Here is a 19,012-nt window from a genome sequence, read left to right on the forward strand (position 1 = left end):
TGCAAACGCCACCTTTGAAACGGAACTGATTCCTTTTTCAGTCAATTCGTGTCCCACGCCCGTCAATGACACTAGTATTATATTTGTTGAGAAAGGAGGTCATTTCAGATTTCTTGTGAATTCAAACCGCATATCTCCCATGATAACACATCTAACTGCACGTCTGTGTATGTGTCGAGGCTGTTGATGTCAATGGATATGTAGACGAGGCTGCTGTTCTGGAAGCAGTTAATGTGGTTGTAGTGGCCGATGTGTGTGTGTGTGTATGTGTGCGTGCGTGCGTGCGTGTTAGGGTGAGGGGAGCATTAATGGTTTCTTCCATAGTGGTATTTCCCCGAAAATCCCTCAACACGACTGCATTACAAGAGGGGAAACAATAGTCAACTTTCCCTTGATGTTGAGCCTATAGTAGTTCAGCCTTTGGTGTCTATATTTGATAAGTTTGATAAGTGTTACATTATGCAAGGTCTTCGTGCAAAGTTGTTTGGGATGACTTTTGCATAGTAATTACCAAATTATTTGGGTTGAGTCTCAATTCAGAGTGAGGCACCTATTTGCCAACACACAAAGTCAGCGATGTAATTCACACAGCCACCTTCTACAAAAATTTGAAGCCCGACAATGGATAGTCTAAATCAGAACTATTTTGGTACCCTCAGATTTGCACCATTCTGGCGTAATGAATTTGTTTGCCTTTTATCCTAGTTTTATATCGATTTTAATTTTCCTGTTCGGGGCTAAATTGCAGTTATTAACATCGCCTTGCTCTCAATTCGGGTGGTGAAACACCCACTGCACATGTCAGTCACATTCACTTGCATACACAAGGTACATTCATACGAAGAATAAGTGAATGCAGGCTGAAGGTTATGTTTTAGTATTGTGCTACGAGTTACTCAAGATAAAGGAAAACACATGACTAATACAGTGGCGCTTCTGAATATACAGCATGGGCTTGCCTTGGGTTATTTGCGCTACATGGCACACACATTGAGACTCGCGCTTACTGTCTACTTGACTGACGTGCACACGTCCTTATGAATCTTTGAAGGTCTTTCCTTTCAATACCTTTTTAATGACAGGTCGAGTGACAATGGTCTTGTATGTTGATCACAATTCACTTGTTTTAGCCTATCACATGTTCACCACAATCTTTAAATGTTGTGCAGGTTGTTGGCAGGTGCAGGTGTTAAGACATCAACAATGTTCTGTGCACTAGTGTCTTTAATATCAACATGTGTGCAGGTTCTCATTATAGTTGTTTCCTCCATTGCCTTGTCATTTCAATACCAACATTATAATGCGACCATTACTAGCAATTGATTTATAAAGACCGATTTAAAAGGGATTTGATTTGAAAAGAATTTGAATGTTCCTTGTCAAATATTGACCTGTATAGCAAACAAAAGTTGACATTTGCACTACGAGGACGTGAGAAACACGTGGTTGAATCCACCAACTTGAGTGTCCCTCTGTGTATAGACACAATATAATATGCCACAAGCAGACACTTGAAATACGCTATAAAAAATAAAGTCATTATCGATAAGAATATTCACTTGTCCATAACAAAAGGGACATGGATTTTCACTTCGATCATAAAAGATCAGTGTCTGGTGTAGTTGTTAGGCTTTCAGGAATGTCGTTTTCATTGATAGTCTGCTATTCAAACACGAGAAAGGTGTGCAAATCGCACTCAAACTATTATGGTCTTCTTTACGCCCAGAACTGATCACCTTTTGCTAAATGTTTATCTGCATGATTATTTGTTGTTAACCATGTTCACCAGTCACGTCTCGGCGAATACTATGACCATAGACCATACCAATGGTTGTGTGTAACACATGAGTGATAAACATTAAGACCTGTATTATTTTGGGCTTTATTCACACATCGAGCTTCAGTGCAGTGATATATCTGAAATGGGCCAGACACTGGAAGATTAGTGAACAAGACCCACTCTTGTCACTGGAAGAGTGATTTGGACCATGCCTTGAAGTATTAGCGAATGATTCACAACTTCTTGGGGCAAGAACCTTCATTCATCTCAAGCGTTCATTTTTCTTACACACAGTCTTCTCGCCTACTGTTATTGTTTGCATCCCTACACTACACCACCAAGCCATTTAACACCAAGCCCTTTCTTGTTCTTCTCAAAATACCGTAAACTACGTTTATAACGAACACGCTTATAACGAAATGACCGATATAACGAACTTATTTTTTAGTCCCGACCATTTGTTGTATAAATGCTGTACATATGCTCATAACGAACCAAGGTTATTACGAACTAAAATTAGTGGTCACTCCAAATTCGTTATAACCCTAGTTTGGATACTCCCTACACATCTCTACACCATCTGTTACAGTAGAATATCAATACGTTAACATATACACATCCATTACGCTCTTCTTCTCCCAAATGTTAATGGAGAAAAATAATATCACACAAGCACATCTCACAGACAAATATATGTGCACGTGCACAAGACTGCACTCACGTAACACTAAAGCTCCATAACAACCTGGACACATTCCACTAAACCGATCCATGGGGGACCCGGTGAAGATAAACAATAATGTGTCCTCAGCACCCGATTGCTGTTCGTAAAAGGCGACAAAGGTGGGTAGCCTGTTTGCCATGGGCTGCGACCTTGTGCAGGCAGGGGAAGGTGAGGTGAAATCGGGTTTAACGTGGCATCCAAGATTTTTGCACTTATATAGCGACGTGCATGCACGTGCACGTGTGTGTGTGGCTGCTTGTACTAGTCCGGACTGATGCGGATTTATAGTGCCAGCTCACTGAGATACTATGCAGCAGTTTAACATGAATACCCACTCAGACACAGTACACTGACTCCGAGCCGACCAGTCCTTGTTTAAGCCCCTTAATGCCGAGCGCCAGACAGGGTAACAACAAGTACAACCTTTTAATGTATTTTTGTATGACGTGTCCGGGGATCGAAACCCGGACCTTCCGCTCCCCGGGCGGACGCTCTACCACAAGACCCCCCCCAGTACTTCTTTGATAAAAAATACATAGCAATCGGACCCCCCATCCCAAAGTACTATGGCTCTTTCGTGGCTATTGAACCCCTTGACCTAACATAATTGGACTCCTATAGTAATTATATCCCCATAGCATTTGGGCCCCCATAGTAATTTGACCCCACTGTATTTGGCCCCCAGCGCGATGTATACCAGCATCGTGGTTAAAACGCTCGGCAGTGATCAAAGCTCGAATTCTGCCAAGGCGACGGAACTCTGTCAGCAGTGTCCTACTTCGTTCTCCTGATATAAGGACTTGATTGCAGGTGAATCTATTTGTGGTGATGCGATTTCCCCTTAGTTTCTGGTCCGTCATTGAATATCCGAGGCAGCACAACACAGGCACCTGGTGTTTATCAACAAGTGAATTTTTAATTTTTAAAACAAATAATTTTCAAAATTATAAAAAAGCCTCGACAATCTTAGCATTGTATTATCCACTATATATAATGTAAACACCAGGTGCTTGTGCAGGACATATACTACATGCATATTAATTATCTGTGCAAAGTTACCCAGTCGCATGGCATTTTTTATCACTTGGTATTCATGCACAACAAGACCGATAGACCCACTGCTTCTGGATGACATCATCAACGATCATCATCCTTGTATCCGCGTGTCTGGGCGGATACAATTATCACGATTGTCGATGATGGATTGATGGCTCTGTTTGTAAAAGGTACTGCCTAACTTCATTAATCGCGGGTTCGGATCTCCTATTGTAGATGCTTAATACCATTTGTTCCCTAGCATCACAGAGATTTCGTTAAAATAAAGACTGTCCACTTTTATGTAAAAGAGTGCTAGATAAAATAACCATTTGACCTTGTAAGAACACTAAAATGAGATCAGCTCTGTGCTTAAAAAGTCAAATGTACAACCCTTTGAGACCCTATTTGCACAAATAGTGTTTTAATTAAAGACAGGGAAATGTGAATATTGTTCCTGGGATATCAATTCAAGTAACTATAACTCCGTTTGCATTCTTTTTTATTGAATGCATACTTTTATTCACATTCGAGAACGATACATGTAACTCACAAACCATCGCCATCTCGGTCAATTTTTAAGGCTGTATTTAGCTGTGCAAATCTCGGAAATAATTGACATCCATGTAACAACAACACTGTTTGCATTTTTGTGATTGAATGCATATATATATGAAAGAAATAAGTTATACACAAACCATCTCTACTCGGTCAATTTGAAATCTGTAGTTAGTTGTCCACACATTTCTGATAATGAAGTCAGCTATTAAGCTAGAAGGTTCAGTACTTTAATTTGAAGTTTTCTTCAAATAAAACCTGATCACAACGCATGTTGAAAAGATTTGCATTCATCTCCCGGCGTGCACATTCACCAATCTCGTTTACAGCACCAACATCGTAGTAGGTATATTGGAATTTCTGGATAATGATATTCCGCCCAGGACACAGAGTTTTAAGTAACTGCGCGTCCTTGAAGTTGTCGACTTAGCAGGAGTCAAGAACATCATGGGGAAGATATTTCAAGAACTTCCTTGGGTTGATGTTTTTTCTACTCTGAAGAACGGTCTTCTTTCCAGGGTATGTAGTATCGGTGCTTTTGACTGGCTGGAAATGGTCGCTCATATTCTCAAGATATATGGCTTCTTGAGTCATTTTTGTTGTGTTTCCCAGAGGAGAATATACTCTGCTATAGACATGGATTGACGTCTTCAGCATTGTAGCTGGGGAAATAATCTCAATATCTGTTCCCCAAGTACCATCAAGATCAATTTTACTTCTGCTTATATACTCTTCCATAGGAGTGATGGATATATCATCCAAAAGATGTGTGTGGGACTCCATAAACTGTACAACAGAAGTTCGGACAATACCTAAAGGCTCTGGCTTCCAAAAATTGCAAAACTTAATGAACGAAAAAGGCAGTTTCTGTCACCTCATATCCGAACAAAATCCTTTGGTTTTTTTTTTGTAGGCAATAAAGTTGGAGAGCTTTCATTATGGAGTGTTTTTACATTTACGCGAAACAAGCTTGCTTTTCCCTTTGCCAGTATTGGCCAACTGGGTAATAAAAAGGAGGTCCGGACTGCAGTCAACCTGATTGGGTTTTGCTGATTCACGGGACGTTGTGGTATTGACATCCGGGGAGCTTTGTGTATCAGTAGGCTCACCAACCTGACAACCTTGCTGAATATCAACCTCTGACCTTATCTGCTGACAACTTACTTTTCTTGAATGGGAGCTTGATTCCTGGGTGAAGAGTTTGTTCTTTTCTGCATTAGTTGACTTGTACTTTGCTCCTTTCGATTCTTTGTACAATTTCAAATTGCAACCATTGATTATTGTCTTCTTTTCACGAAGACGATACATCCCTTTGTTAAGTACATCTGCTACAATGAACGGACCAGACCAGCGAGTTTTCAGTTTATCGCCTTTCCTAGAATGTTTCCTGGAATTAAACAGCAACTCTTTATCACCCTTCTTGTAAGACATCTAACGAGACCATGAATCATGATGTTCTTTCTGGGTTTTCTGAGCCTTCGATATGTAGTATGTTGCAGTTGAGAGGCTATCAGCTAAGGCAACGAATGGACCCCTCCTGCTTTCTAATGCACTGACATCATCAGCTTCTTCTGATCCAACGTCACAAGGTATATCCAACTCAACAGGCAACCTTGCCTTTCTACCGTAAACTAGAAAGAATTGTTCATTCTTGGTTGACGTCTGTCGTGTTTCCTGTAGGCAAATAGCACCTGAGGAAGATACATGTCCCAGTTATCTTGCGCCTCATTTGAGTACTTAACAAGGCTCTTACATAGAGTTCTATTGTAACGTTCAGTTAGGCCCCTTGTCTGTGAATGGTACGGAGATGATATCTTGTGGTCTATTCCCAAACGCTCGCACAGCTCATCATTCAACGTATTGCAGAATTCACGACCTTGGTCTGTAATAAGCGTCTCTGGAACCCCAAACCGACATATGAAGCGTGTGAGAATGTCTGCGATAGTTTCGGCCGACTTGTTCTCCACTGCTTCTGCTTCAGACCATTTGGTCAGATATTCCGTGATGACAACAATGCTCCGGAAACGAGGACTATCGCCACTTTCAGTCTTAATCAAAGTCGTTGCCATGGAAACTCAAAAGATTTTTTTTTTTAAATCCCAAACTATAAAAAGGAACCAGTTCACCACTAGATCTATCTATGTGCCAAGTTTGATGAAGAAATATGGTACGGTTTTGAAGGTCTGCTCCAGGAACGAGGACTACCGTCATTTTCAGTCTTAATTAAAGTCGTTGCCATGGAAACTTGAAAAATATTTTTTTTCATTATCCCAAATTATCAAAAGGCACCAGTTCACCACTAGATCTATCTATGTGACAAGTTTGGTGAAAAAATATGGTACGTTTTTCAAGATCTGCTCTGGAAACGAAATGTGACGGCCGGACGGCAGGACGGACGGACAGCACCCATTCCTATATCCCCCTTCCACTTCGTGGGGGGGGGGGGGGGGGGGGGGGGATAATAATTAGGCTGAATGAAAATGCACAATAATATGTTTCATACATATCAGACATGTTTAAATATAACACAGGATTCATATATAATATAACACCAAGTGTCATATATCCCCGGCATATTATTTGACACCCAATAACTGACTGATCTCAATTATGCACTGTATTCTTATGAATTTCAATTAATACCGCTGTTACACGGTTATTAGCAACCAAACCCCAACAGAAAGATATAAAGGTCTACTTAAACCCAAAAAAGGAAAATTTACTAGCTGACCATCCAGTTGATATCTGTAGAAAGTTTCATAATCAAAATGACTACATCGTTTGCAATTTCAAAAATCATCCCCAGCTGAGTTCAACCTATTTCCATGGAAACTAAAGAAATAAAATCTGAGAAATCAAAACAGCAAAAGACACCTGTTCACCTACAAGTCGAAAATGTACCAAGTTCTGTGAAGAAAAATTCCAAGTTTTACTCAATAAATATAATAAATACTTACTAGTTTTACTCAATAAACAAACCAAACCCCTACTTGAGTCTATATCCAACATATTTCCATGGAAACCGAAAAAATGATCTGAAAAATTCCAAAATAGCAAAAGGCACGAGTTCTCTTTCTATTTGATAACTCTGCAAAGTTTCGTGAAATAATATTACATACGTTTTGAATTCTACGAACCCCACCCCAATCAAATCTATGTCCAACTTATTTCCATAAAAAACGGAAAAAGCAAACATTCTAAAAAAATTCCAAAATATCAAAACGCACCAGTTTTCTATCTATTTGATAACTGTGCAAAGTTTGGCGTAATGATATTGCAAGGGTTTGTAGTTACACTACGGAAACAAACGACACCCCCACTTAAGTCTATGTCCTACGTACATTTCCATGAAAACTGAAAAGAAAATCGAAAATTTACAAACTAGCAAAAGGCACCACTTTAGTACCTAAATATTACATTCCCCAAGTTTCGTTAAAACATATTGAACGATTTTCAAGTTCTGGCCCGGAAATGAAAATGATTTCGGACAGACAGACGGACATACTGATGGCTATATCCCCCCATCATTATATGTTGGGGGGATAAAAATGTAGATTTAACATGCAGCTGCCATAAGGGTTTATATCTGAGGGAGTTCAAAAGAATAATATCGCGGTAGCCAGATGTACTACAAGAAGAAAGCCTGCATGAGCAATTGTAAGATCTACGTGGTACTAGTAGGGTGGTATGCTGCAGCACCGTACACTGTCCTCGTCGTGTGTGGAACTGTTCCACATAACCTTCAGATTTTAGGCTTCTGATGAATCATGTGAAGGCTACTCATGCGAGACTTAATTGTTTAAAACGGACAAAGAATATACTCTTCGTATTTGTTTACCTTTTTGGGTCTCTTTGAGGTGGTCGACAAGATGCATGCCAATCTGTACGAATGGAGTGTCTTTTACTTAAATGGAATGCAACGGGAGTTGATCCTTTCTGAGGGAAGCATGTTGCTGACATGGGTCACATCTCGAAATAAACAGCTCAGTGTCCTTATAGGCGCCTTTCTAGTAATAACGCTGCGTGAGTTTGTGCTATCTGTAGAGAGAATAAAATATATACTTTAACACTCGTTAAGAAGAGGGTATAATTTTAGTTTGAAATCTAGCATCTGCATGGGCATTCATTTTGATTAGAAAATTTAAGCTCGATTTTAAAATGGATTCAAAGATGCTTCGGCAGAAGAACTAGATCAAAGGAGTCGATATCACTTTCATTTAGGGTATTGCCCTATTGATTTTTTTCAATTAAAATATTTCGATCGTAGATTCGAAACCTGATACTTTCATTTGGAACCGAACGCTTGGTTTCGAATCAACGATAGAATACCCATGAATTATAAATAGGAAACAGTAGGTTTATCACCATTCTAGCACGACGATATGAACACGAACTATCGAAAGGAAATGAGTAGTGCGTATGTAGAAATTTCAAACTAATCACGGGTTATACATATACTACCTTTATGACTTGGAAATTCCGATATATAGAGGATTCATCACGAGTGTTTTTTAATATGGGACATATCAACCGAGTCTTAGTTAATCAGTATTTGCCGAGCCTTTGGCGAAGCAAATACCGATTAACGGGACGAGGTTGATATTTCCCATATTAAAAAACACTCGTGATCAATTCTTTTTATCATTTTCACATTTTTGCTTCCCAATTAAGGAATAATTGCATTAAACATTAACATCAGTAACTTGTCGAAATCATACGTATAGATCGTGCGTAGTGATACATGTTTTCCATAGCCGTGTAAACCAAAATAAACAACCTCTTAACTCCTTTATGGCATATTCCTTTGCTGAGAAAAAAAGTTCCTCGGATTATTTTAAACAAAATACTTGAACAGACTTTTGCAGAATAATTGAAACTTTAATAACGGTAACAACAACGATTCTGTGTAATATGATTATATCTCTGGTGTAACTTCACTTATAATATATAGTTTCAAATCAAAACGCTCTCTCACTTGAAGAATGTCTCGCGGCTGAGAGGTCAGAGTACATGCATTAGTCGGGGTCACTATCACTTTTGGTGACAATCCGGCGTCTTTTGACTGGGACCGGGCTTGTAGGTTTTACGAGATTAATCGTTATGTTTCCACCAGTAATGTTGCCAGCAAACATAGTGTTGACACCGCCAGAAACATTTATTATTTGAGACCGCTGACTGTGTTGTCTACTGTCGATTTGGACATAGGAGGGGTCTCTTAATGCGGGTTATCTCCGAATCTACAGCTCCCTTCAGGAGTGGGGTGCTCACCTGCAAGACCAGACAGCCTCAGGGCTATGGTCTGGCGCTCATCGAAAATGGCACATAAACTACTTGGAGCTGGAAGAGTTAATTCTGGCCATGGCAGAATCAGTTATACTCCGCCCAACTCACTATATCCACAGACAACAGCAATGTAGTGTGGTGCCTGTGCAATCAGCGAACAACGCACTCCCACTCCTTGATGTCGACACATATATGTCGTCCAGACAGTGTGGTTCCAAACGAGTTGAAACTTCCAGTTACTGCTTCAGAAGTTCAGGCAACCAAACATCGACTTGTTACTTGCGTAGACCACAAACTCATGATGTATATCTCCTCCTTACCGGTTCCGCAGGCGTTCAGCATCCCTTGGGAAGGGGTAAAAGCATACGCTTTTCCGCCACTCGTCTTACTTCCCAAGATGATACAAAGGAGGTAAAGAATATTGCTGTCACTTTGGTCGCGTCCTGGTGGCCGACGAGAAGATGGTTCACTTGTACCCCTCCCACAGTGGTCCAACCTACTCGTCAACCAACACAGCAAATTGCCTGCAGGTTTGTCTGCATGCTTGGTTCGTCTTTAAAAGGTTTTAAGTTTGAAGGATGCATAGAGGGGCTCAGAGCAGAACACAAAAACGAATAGATATATCTTAACCAAACTTGGCACATAGATAGGTTTAGTGGTGAACTGGTGCCTTTTGATAGTTTGGTATTTTGAAAAAATAATATTTTTCGAGGTTCCATGGCAACGACTTTGACTTAGACTGAAAATGGCGGAAATACCCTTTTCCGGAGCAGATCTTGAAAACTGTACAATATTTCTTAACAAAGCTTGGCACATATATAGGTCTAGTAGTAAACTGGCGCCTTTCGATCGTTTGTGATTTTTAAAAAAAAATGTATTATTCGATGTTTCCTTGGCAAAGACTTTTGACTTAGATTGAAAATCATCAAACTTGGCACAGATCTTGAAAACCGTGCAATATTTCTTCACCAAACTTGGCATATAAATAGGTCAAGTGGTAAACTGGTGCCTTTTGATAGATTGGGATATTTTACAAATGTTTCCTTAGCAAGCGCTGATTAGGAAACCGTTGATACGTTCTACAAAAACATATACTCAGGGTTGTGCGAGAACCATTACCATAATTACCTAATTGAGATGTATACCATTTGACAAAGGAACTGACAAGTTATATGGTGAATTATTGTGAAAACACAATTAACAAGTGGCACTGAACCAGTATATTTCATCGCAGTGCATGGTGGTAACATGAAATAAAACTGAAACTTGAAGATTTGATTAATGTGCGGAAAATGACTCTCAAACTCACTGTCTTGGAGCTACACTGGACTTGCCATCATGCCAGTGCTGTAGTATCCCAGACCCCTGCTATCAATGATCTCTAAGTAAAATAAGATCTCCCTCACTTCTCTGATTATTGTTGAAGTAATAACACAACTCATTGCAAAAACAGTTATAGATTCTATCATAAACTGCTGAAGGCAAAACAACACCAGTAATAACTTTTTAGTGCTGCAATTAGGCCATTTATGAAAAGGTCCAGTGAACATAGTTCACAGGAGCTAATGCACACAACCGGATATGTTATATTGGCGGGGGATATGAGTATTTCATGCTTGTTTATGCCCACCATATCCCTATGGTTTGGCGCAATCATCCTTCAGGCTTACGAGATCGCCAACCTGGATCCGCCGAGAGCGAATTACCATCACGAGATCAGGACGTGTAACCTCTACCATGGCTTTTCACATCAATTGTTTTATTAGAACAATCATTGAAGGATGTTATTTTAGGTCCGACACAGTTTTCGCTAGTCATTTTTTCTCGATGATGCATTCGATGACGTCGAAAGCGTTGGCATGACTACCAGTAGAGTCCCTCTGGTTTTAACACAGCAGGTTACCAACCCTCGACGCAAATATTGAACTCGCCCTAAACCGAGCCAGTCTACTTCCCTGTGCAATCGCTGAGTGTCCGGCAGTGGAAGAATATTAGACATTCTTGTTTGTCAACGCCGGCTCTAGTTTATATTAAGCTGATGAGCTATTGTTTTCTTTATTACTAAATCTGCATAGGAAATTACTCTTTAATTGTTATGTTCAATATGTTCTCGTTTAGACATTTGAACAACCCTACCGTAATGGCGATTTTTTTTGTTAACTTTTCCGCTTCACGGTTTATCAACAAACTGCTGTTGTATGTCAGGGTGTGAATTATTTAGGTTTCTGTATTGTGAAGGTTTACCATCCTCCAAGTCGTCCGATACAGATGCATTAAGGAGTAATGCAGGATCAGTGAAAACATTAGTAAATATGTTTACATTTGTATACTGCATTACTACATTTAAGGACCCGCCCGTCGCAGACTTGCATTCCCACTTTTGCTTCAGAAACCTCAAAAGTATGTTTTTCTAAGAGCCCTGTCGACAGGCAGTGATGTGAAGAAGGTGGGACTTCAGAATAACAACTTTATTTCTCAACCAGGACCATCGCTGTTGCGCTGTCCTTGTCGTAAGGTAAGCATTGAATGCATTAAGGAGTAATTGACGATTAGTATACAAATGTAAAAAATATTTAGATTTTAACAAGATTATTACAAAGTGAACATATCAATATCCACGATATACTGGTAGTCATGCCAACAGCAACGTGGACAAATGGGATTCTACTGGTTGTCATGTCAACAGCCAGGTGGACAAAGGGAGCTCTACTGGTAGTCATGCCAACAGCCAAGTGGACAAAGGACATTCTACTGGTAGTCATGCCAACAGCCAAGTGGACAAAGGGAACGCTACTGGTAGTCATGCCAACAGCCAAGTGGACAAAGGGAGCTCTACTGGTAGTCATGCCAACAGCCAAGTGGACAAAGGAAATTCTACTGGTAGTCATGCTAACAACCAAGCGGACAAAGGAAATTCTACTGGTAGTCACGCCATCAGTCAAGTGGACAAAGGGAGCTCTACTGGTAGTCATGCCAACCACCAAGTGCACAAAGGGAACTCTACTGGTAGTCATACCAACAACCTAGTGGACAAAGGGAACTCTACTGGTAGTCATGCCAACAGCAAAGTGGATAAATGGGATTCTACTGGTTGTCATGTCCACAGCCAGTTGGACAAAGGGTGCTCTACTGGTAGTCATGCCAACAGCCAAGTGGACAAAGGACATTCTACTGGTAGTCATGCCAACAGCCAAGTGGACAAAGGGAACTCTACTGGAAGTCATGCCAACAGCCAAGTGGACAAAGGGGACTCTACAGGTAGTCATGCCAACAGCCAAGTGGACGAAGGAAATTCTACTGGTAGTCATGCCAACAGCCAAGTGGACAAAGGAATTTCTACTGGTAGTCATGCCAACAACCATGTGGACAAATGGGATTCTACTGATAGTCATGCCAACAGCCAAGTGGACAAAGGGAACTCTACTGGTAGTCATGCCAACAGCCAAGTGGACAAAGGGATCTCTACTGGTAGTCATGGCAACAGCCAAGTGGACAAAAGGGACTCTACTGGCAGTCATGCCAACAGTCAAGTGGACAAAGGGAGCTCTACTGGTAGTCATGCCAATAGCCAAGTGGACAAAGGGGACTCCACTGGTAGTCATGCAAACAGCCAAGTGGACAAAGGGAACTCTACTGGCAGTCATGCCAATAGCCAAGTAGACAAAGGGGACTCTACTGGTAGTCATGCAAACAGCCAGGTGGACAAAGGGAACTCTACTGGCAGTCATGCCAACAGTCAAGAGGACAAAGGGAGCTCTACTGGTAGTCATGCCAACAACCTAGTGGACAAAGGGATCTCTACTGGTAGTCATGCCAACAGCCAAGTGGACCAAGGGAACTCTACTGGTAGTCATGCCAACAGCCAAGTGGACGAAGGAAATTCTACTGGTAGTCATGCCAACAGCCAAGTGGACAAAGGAATTTCTACTGGTAGTCATGCCAACAACCATGTGGACAAATGGGATTCTACTGGTAGTCATGCCAACAGCCAAGTGGACAAAGGGAACTCTACTGGTAGTCATGCCAACAGCCAAGTGGACGAAGGGATCTCTACTGGTAGTCATGGCAACAGCCAAGTGGACAAAAGGGACTCTACTGGCAGTCATGCCAACAGTCAAGTGGACAAAGGGAGCTCTACTGGTAGTCATGCCAATAGCCAAGTGGACAAAGGGGACTCCACTGGTAGTCATGCAAACAGCCAAGTGGACAAAGGGCTCTCTACTGGCAGTCATGACAATAGTCAAGTGGACAAAGGGAACTCTACTGGTAGTCATGCCAATAGCCAAGTAGACAAAGGGGACTCTACTGGTAGTCATGCCAACAGTCAAGAGGACAAAGGGAGCTCTACTGGTAGTCATGCCAACAGCCAGGTGGACAAAGGGAACTCTACTGGCAGTCATGCCAACAGTCAAGAGGACAAAGGGAGCTCTACTGGTAGTCATGCCAACAACCTAGTGGACAAAGGGATCTCTACTGGTAGTCATGCCAACAGCCAAGTGGACCAAGGGAACTCTACTGGTAGTCATGCCAACAGCCAAGTGGACAAAGGAAATTCTACTGGTAGTCATGCCAACAGTCAAGTGGACAAAGGGAGCTCTACTGGTAGTCATTCCAATAGCCAAGTGGACAAAGGGGACTCTACTGGTAGTCATTCCAACAGCCAAGTGGATAAAGGGAATTCTACTAACAGTCATGCCAACAGTCAAGTGGACAAAGGGAGCTCTACTGGTAGTTATGCCAACAGCCAAGTGAACGAAGGAAATTCTACTGGTAGTCATGCCAACAGTCAAGTGGACAAAGGAATTTCTACTGGTAGTCATGCAAACAACCATGTAGACAAATGGGATTCTACTGGTAGTCATGCCAACAGCCAAGTGGACGAAGGGAACTCTACTGGAAGTCATGCCAACAGCCAAGTGGACAAAGGGAGCTCTACAGGTAGTCATGCCAACAGCCAAGTGGACAAAGGGAACTCTACTGGTAGTCATGCCAACAGCCATGTGGCCACGGGAAGTAAATGAAACCTATATCTCCATGAAATAAATAATACCTACCTACAGTATACACTGGCGGTAATCGTCCAGAGAAACGTATTTCCAGTTTAATAAAGTAATATCACGTCGCATGTAATTAAATGTGCAGCAGTAATTATCCTGATGGTACATTTTCTGAATATAGATGCACCACTATATAAAACCTCGCCACTGGGTTGTTACGGAGTATACAGGAAGGTATCGATAAAGAGACGTCAGTTTTGCAAGGGAATGTGTTGCCACAAGGGAAACTACTTAGAATACTTGATGAGGTCCTGCAAAGCCTGGACCATGAACAAGAGGTAATAGTAATTCTTGTACAGAATACGTTTCTTCATTAAACCATATCTGTTAATTTGTGCATGTCAAAGATACAATTTTTCTCCTCTGAAATATTGTACTCTTTTCTCTTAATTCTGCATCCTATGGACATGACCAGTTTAAATTGTGGATTTGATGGTCATGCTCTGTGAATCTGGATGGCATACACCATTGATCACGGGTTCAGTTACTGGTTCATCCTATCGATTATTAACTGGATAGAAAATGGATGACTTGGCGATTACCAACTACATTCCTTCACTGTGCTTCATCAAGAAAAGTTAGTGAAAGGGAAACCAGCGCCGTGTGTTGTATGGGATGATGACAAAGCTGAACAACCTATTGTCATAACATGTTGTCTCTGTGCTTAATCATTGTGTTATGTTAGTAAATGCTATTGTAGCTATTGACCTATTTACAGAAGCCATTTGTGAAGCTGCAGAATGTATGAAACTTACAACTTAGTAAGGTTAAATCTCAACCATGGTATGATGCGGAATGTAAGTATTATTGTTCTGAGCGAGAGAGGCTATTAAATATTCATAGGAGGTGTAGACTTGAGAATAGTAGAGATTGTCTTAACAGCTGGAAACATATATACTTTCGTAATGAGAGAGACCAATTGCTCGTACCAGGAAAAGATTGTTAGGAGGCTGACACAAACCTGATATAATAGCAAGGCATTTTGGAAGGTTTTTAAAATATTCGGTGGTTCGTCTATAGTTCCTATATATTCTGATAGTAACACCACAGCTATTCTTGACTCACCAAAAACAGCCGATGAAGTGATAGTGAGCGAGTGAGTTGGGTTTAAGGCCGCTTTTAACAGTATTCCAGTTATATCGCGGCGTGTCAGCTTAATGTAGAGGAAAGCCAGAAGTGATGCAGGTCTCAGATCTTTACCACTTCGGTGAAAGCCATGAGCACGGTTGTGGTGCTGTGGTTTCTGGCGTGCCCAAGGGACGCAACTCTGCAAAGCAAATCGCGACGCCTTAGACGACTGGGCCAACTGTTTCACCAGTTATTTTCTGACGATACTTTTTTCTTATACTAATGTGAGCTTCAGAAGTGTGGAATACAATTTTTTCTGTAAATTTAGACAATTCAAAGTTGTAGTTTTTAGAAATGGTGGAATGCTTTGAAAACGTGAAAAATGGTATCTCGGGGGTAATCTAATTCTCATATAAAGATTTTGGAATTATTCTCACAATGTTTGTTCCGGCATAAACACGTTCACAACACTATTGTACAATCAAAAAAGACCCCATTAGTTATCTTAAATATCTGTCAAAACTACAACCTATTCCGTGCAATAATTTTTCAGAATCTTTGATTCTAAAGTTATGCCAGTCCTGTTTTGATAGCCGAGGTGTGGGGTCTTGATTGTGATATCGGTTCTCCTATTCACAAAGTTCACACTTTAGCGTCTAAATATGTACTCGGCATTGATGAATAAGCCTAGAAGTTTTAGACTATGTGAAATGTGTTTCTTTAGATACAAAGTAAACGGATACCATTTCCTATTGATATGTACTGCTTATGATAACCTACGTAAAATGTATTTTCCTAATAAATATTGTACATGTCCATACATAATACATTAATGTCTATCACCATTGGTCATCTTCGCTCTTGCAGACAAAGAGCTGTATTTTCTGTAACAAAGTAATATGGGCCGATGGCCTACATACATCTGAATAAAGAAATGAGAGAATAAGAAGAGGAGTGGGATTTGATTACTTGTCATACGGAATATACTGCTACTCTGCATGTACTGAAACAGGCGTTACACGAAATAAGTAATTTTTCATATTTTTCAGTCTGCAGTGACTTCAGAGATACAGGGCAGATGTACGTTTCTAAGGATATTTCAAATCAGACAGATATTTTACAAGCGTAACGTATTAGTTTCCTTATGATTAAGCGTGTGTATATTCTTGATCGGTGTGTAATAAACAAAATCTTTACTGTTGTAAATCCGCCTTTCTATTTAACGATATTGGTATTATTAAAACATAAATGAAGACTTTATATGAATTATTAGAGCAAGTGCGGAGCAACATAAATAAAATTCATTTTCTTTACGTCATCTCATGTGAACCTTAGAGATTTTTTTTTTTTATCAAAAATGATGTGATAATGATTAAAAATTCTTGACAGCTCCACCTCTTCTTGGAAACGATATGGCCAGCAAGATAGAGAATCAACTTGGGATGGTTAAAGGATCACTTAATAAGATCATACAAGCTCTCCTAAAGGTACCGTTCATGTCAGTGAGATACATTCCTGATTGAACACACTTCCGATCAAATACTAAATTAATAGTGCAACTAAGTATCACTTTTTTATTATAAATGCATACCAGGAGTGTCATGTAACAATTTATTTATTTATTTATTTATTTATTTATTTATTTATTTATTTGATTTTTTTTAATTTTTTTTCTTTTTTTTGGGGGGGTGGGGGGGGGGTGGGGGCGAAAAGTTATAGATACATACTGCATTTAAGAAAGTGCTCAAATGTAACAAATCTTATTTGGGGGATTACACTTTCTTAGTAAAGCACACATTCTGTGTTTTGCTGGTCGATTCCCAAATAGCAAGAGAACTTGTACTCTACGGAGAGAGTGTAATCCAAAATATAAGATTCGTTACATTTTGCCACTTTCTAAAAGGCATTATTTATCTAGAAGTGTATTAGTTTTAATACGAGAACAGTTTGTTTGATGCTCAGTCACAACTAGGACGTGACGTGAAGGCCAAGGTAAATGTTCACATGTATTCACAGATGTACCAAAACATTAGTCACAATAACCACTATTCCACAACTACCTTTATTTTCAGTCATATGTGGAAAAGACAAACAAGCAATGCACACATAAAGGCAATTCAATGTGTAGTGATGTAAAGAGACAAGAGGACAAAGGCAACTCTAGTGGAAGTGATGCCAAGAACCAAGGTGACAACATCGCTGGTGTCACAACCAGACATCATGGTGGAGATGAACCCGTCGTTTCTCATGATCACACACCCAACACCTCAAGGAGAGATGTGCCACCACTGGGAGCAGAGATGCAGGTTAGTGTGTGATTGGTGTTCGAAGAAACGTTACAACCACACACACACACACACACACACACACACACACACACACACACACACACACACACACACACACACACACACACACACACAGACACACACAGACACACACACAGACACACACACACACACACACACACACAAACACACACACACCGATTTTCTCGTATCTACCTGATGAGTGTTATGGAAACATTCAATGAATCTTTAAGCTGCATCTTAAGCTAGAAAATCTTACTCTTGAAAATCAGTGTGAAAAAAACATGTCACATACATTTCAAGAAAGATGTCCTGACGCGTTTAGTGATGTTCAAATAACGATTATGAGATACTGTAAGCAACCACAATAGCATTTGATTCTTTTACAGCGTCATAATGTGTAAGATTTAATACTTGCGCCCCAGTCGTCAGTTTGTCTATTGTGCAAAAAGGATGTGATACTGAGTGAAATTCTTGACAGCTCCACCTCTACTCGGAGACGATATGGCCAGCAGGATAGAGAACCAACTGGTGCTGAAAACAGGATCACTTCATGAGATCATACACGCCGTGCTGAAGGTACACAGTCCTTTATGTGTATTAATGTTGACTACGGATCGCTTTGCTACAGGACTCCATCCTGTGCGGCAATAGTCTACAAATACGTACTATTTCTTGCACCACTGGTTTGTCTTTCACGCCCAGTAGAGTCTGTGTCGGCAGATACTGGGGACTGATATTTCTATGGGATTGATTGATACATCATTGTAATGCTATGTCCCTAAAAATTCACATTAAACTTATATTTACCTTTCTTGTTTCAGAGAAATAGAAGACATAGAAACGAACTTCTTGTTTTTCATGTAATGTTTTGTGACATGGGTGAACGGCTGCATCCTACGTGTGAACTGTTTTGTTAATCATTTCAGTTCAGGCCAAAGAAGAAGAAGGGGTGGGAGTTCTGGTAATGAGATGACGCCTCCACATGAGCAGACTGTGGGAGCTGATGGGTGAGGATGTTGGCCAGAGGAAACACATTGGATGTTTCAGAATCGTCGTCCAAACAATAAACAGAAACAACTTAACCATGTTACCGGCAAATTTTAGAGACATGTTCAGCAAGTTCGGCAAATGATATGTCGAGTCAGCAAGTTTTCACCATGTCAGACTGAGTAACTGAGTCTGGGATTAGCAAAGC

At 40.5% G+C, this 19,012-nt stretch overlaps 1 protein-coding gene across 1 annotated transcript in view; it reads left to right on the forward strand.

Moving 5' to 3' along the window:
• Positions 1-18,782, forward strand: part of LOC139458024 (putative per-hexamer repeat protein 5) — a 96,686-nt gene extending 77,904 nt beyond the window's left edge. The window contains exons 2-8 of the mRNA XM_071239339.1: positions 11,729-11,780; positions 12,067-14,393; positions 14,642-14,715; positions 16,555-16,585; positions 16,895-16,992; positions 17,578-17,811; positions 18,744-18,782. Of these exons, the coding sequence (XP_071095440.1) occupies positions 11,729-11,780; positions 12,067-14,393; positions 14,642-14,715; positions 16,555-16,585; positions 16,895-16,992; positions 17,578-17,811; positions 18,744-18,782 (2,855 nt within the window). The remainder of the gene's footprint in view (positions 1-11,728; positions 11,781-12,066; positions 14,394-14,641; positions 14,716-16,554; positions 16,586-16,894; positions 16,993-17,577; positions 17,812-18,743) is intronic.
• The last annotated feature ends 230 nt before the right edge of the window (positions 18,783-19,012 follow it).

The sequence above is a fragment of the Haliotis cracherodii genome, unplaced genomic scaffold (assembly GCF_022045235.1).
Source record: "Haliotis cracherodii isolate W230 unplaced genomic scaffold, xgHalCrac1.p SCAF_12, whole genome shotgun sequence".
Taxonomy (NCBI): domain Eukaryota; kingdom Metazoa; phylum Mollusca; class Gastropoda; order Lepetellida; family Haliotidae; genus Haliotis; species Haliotis cracherodii.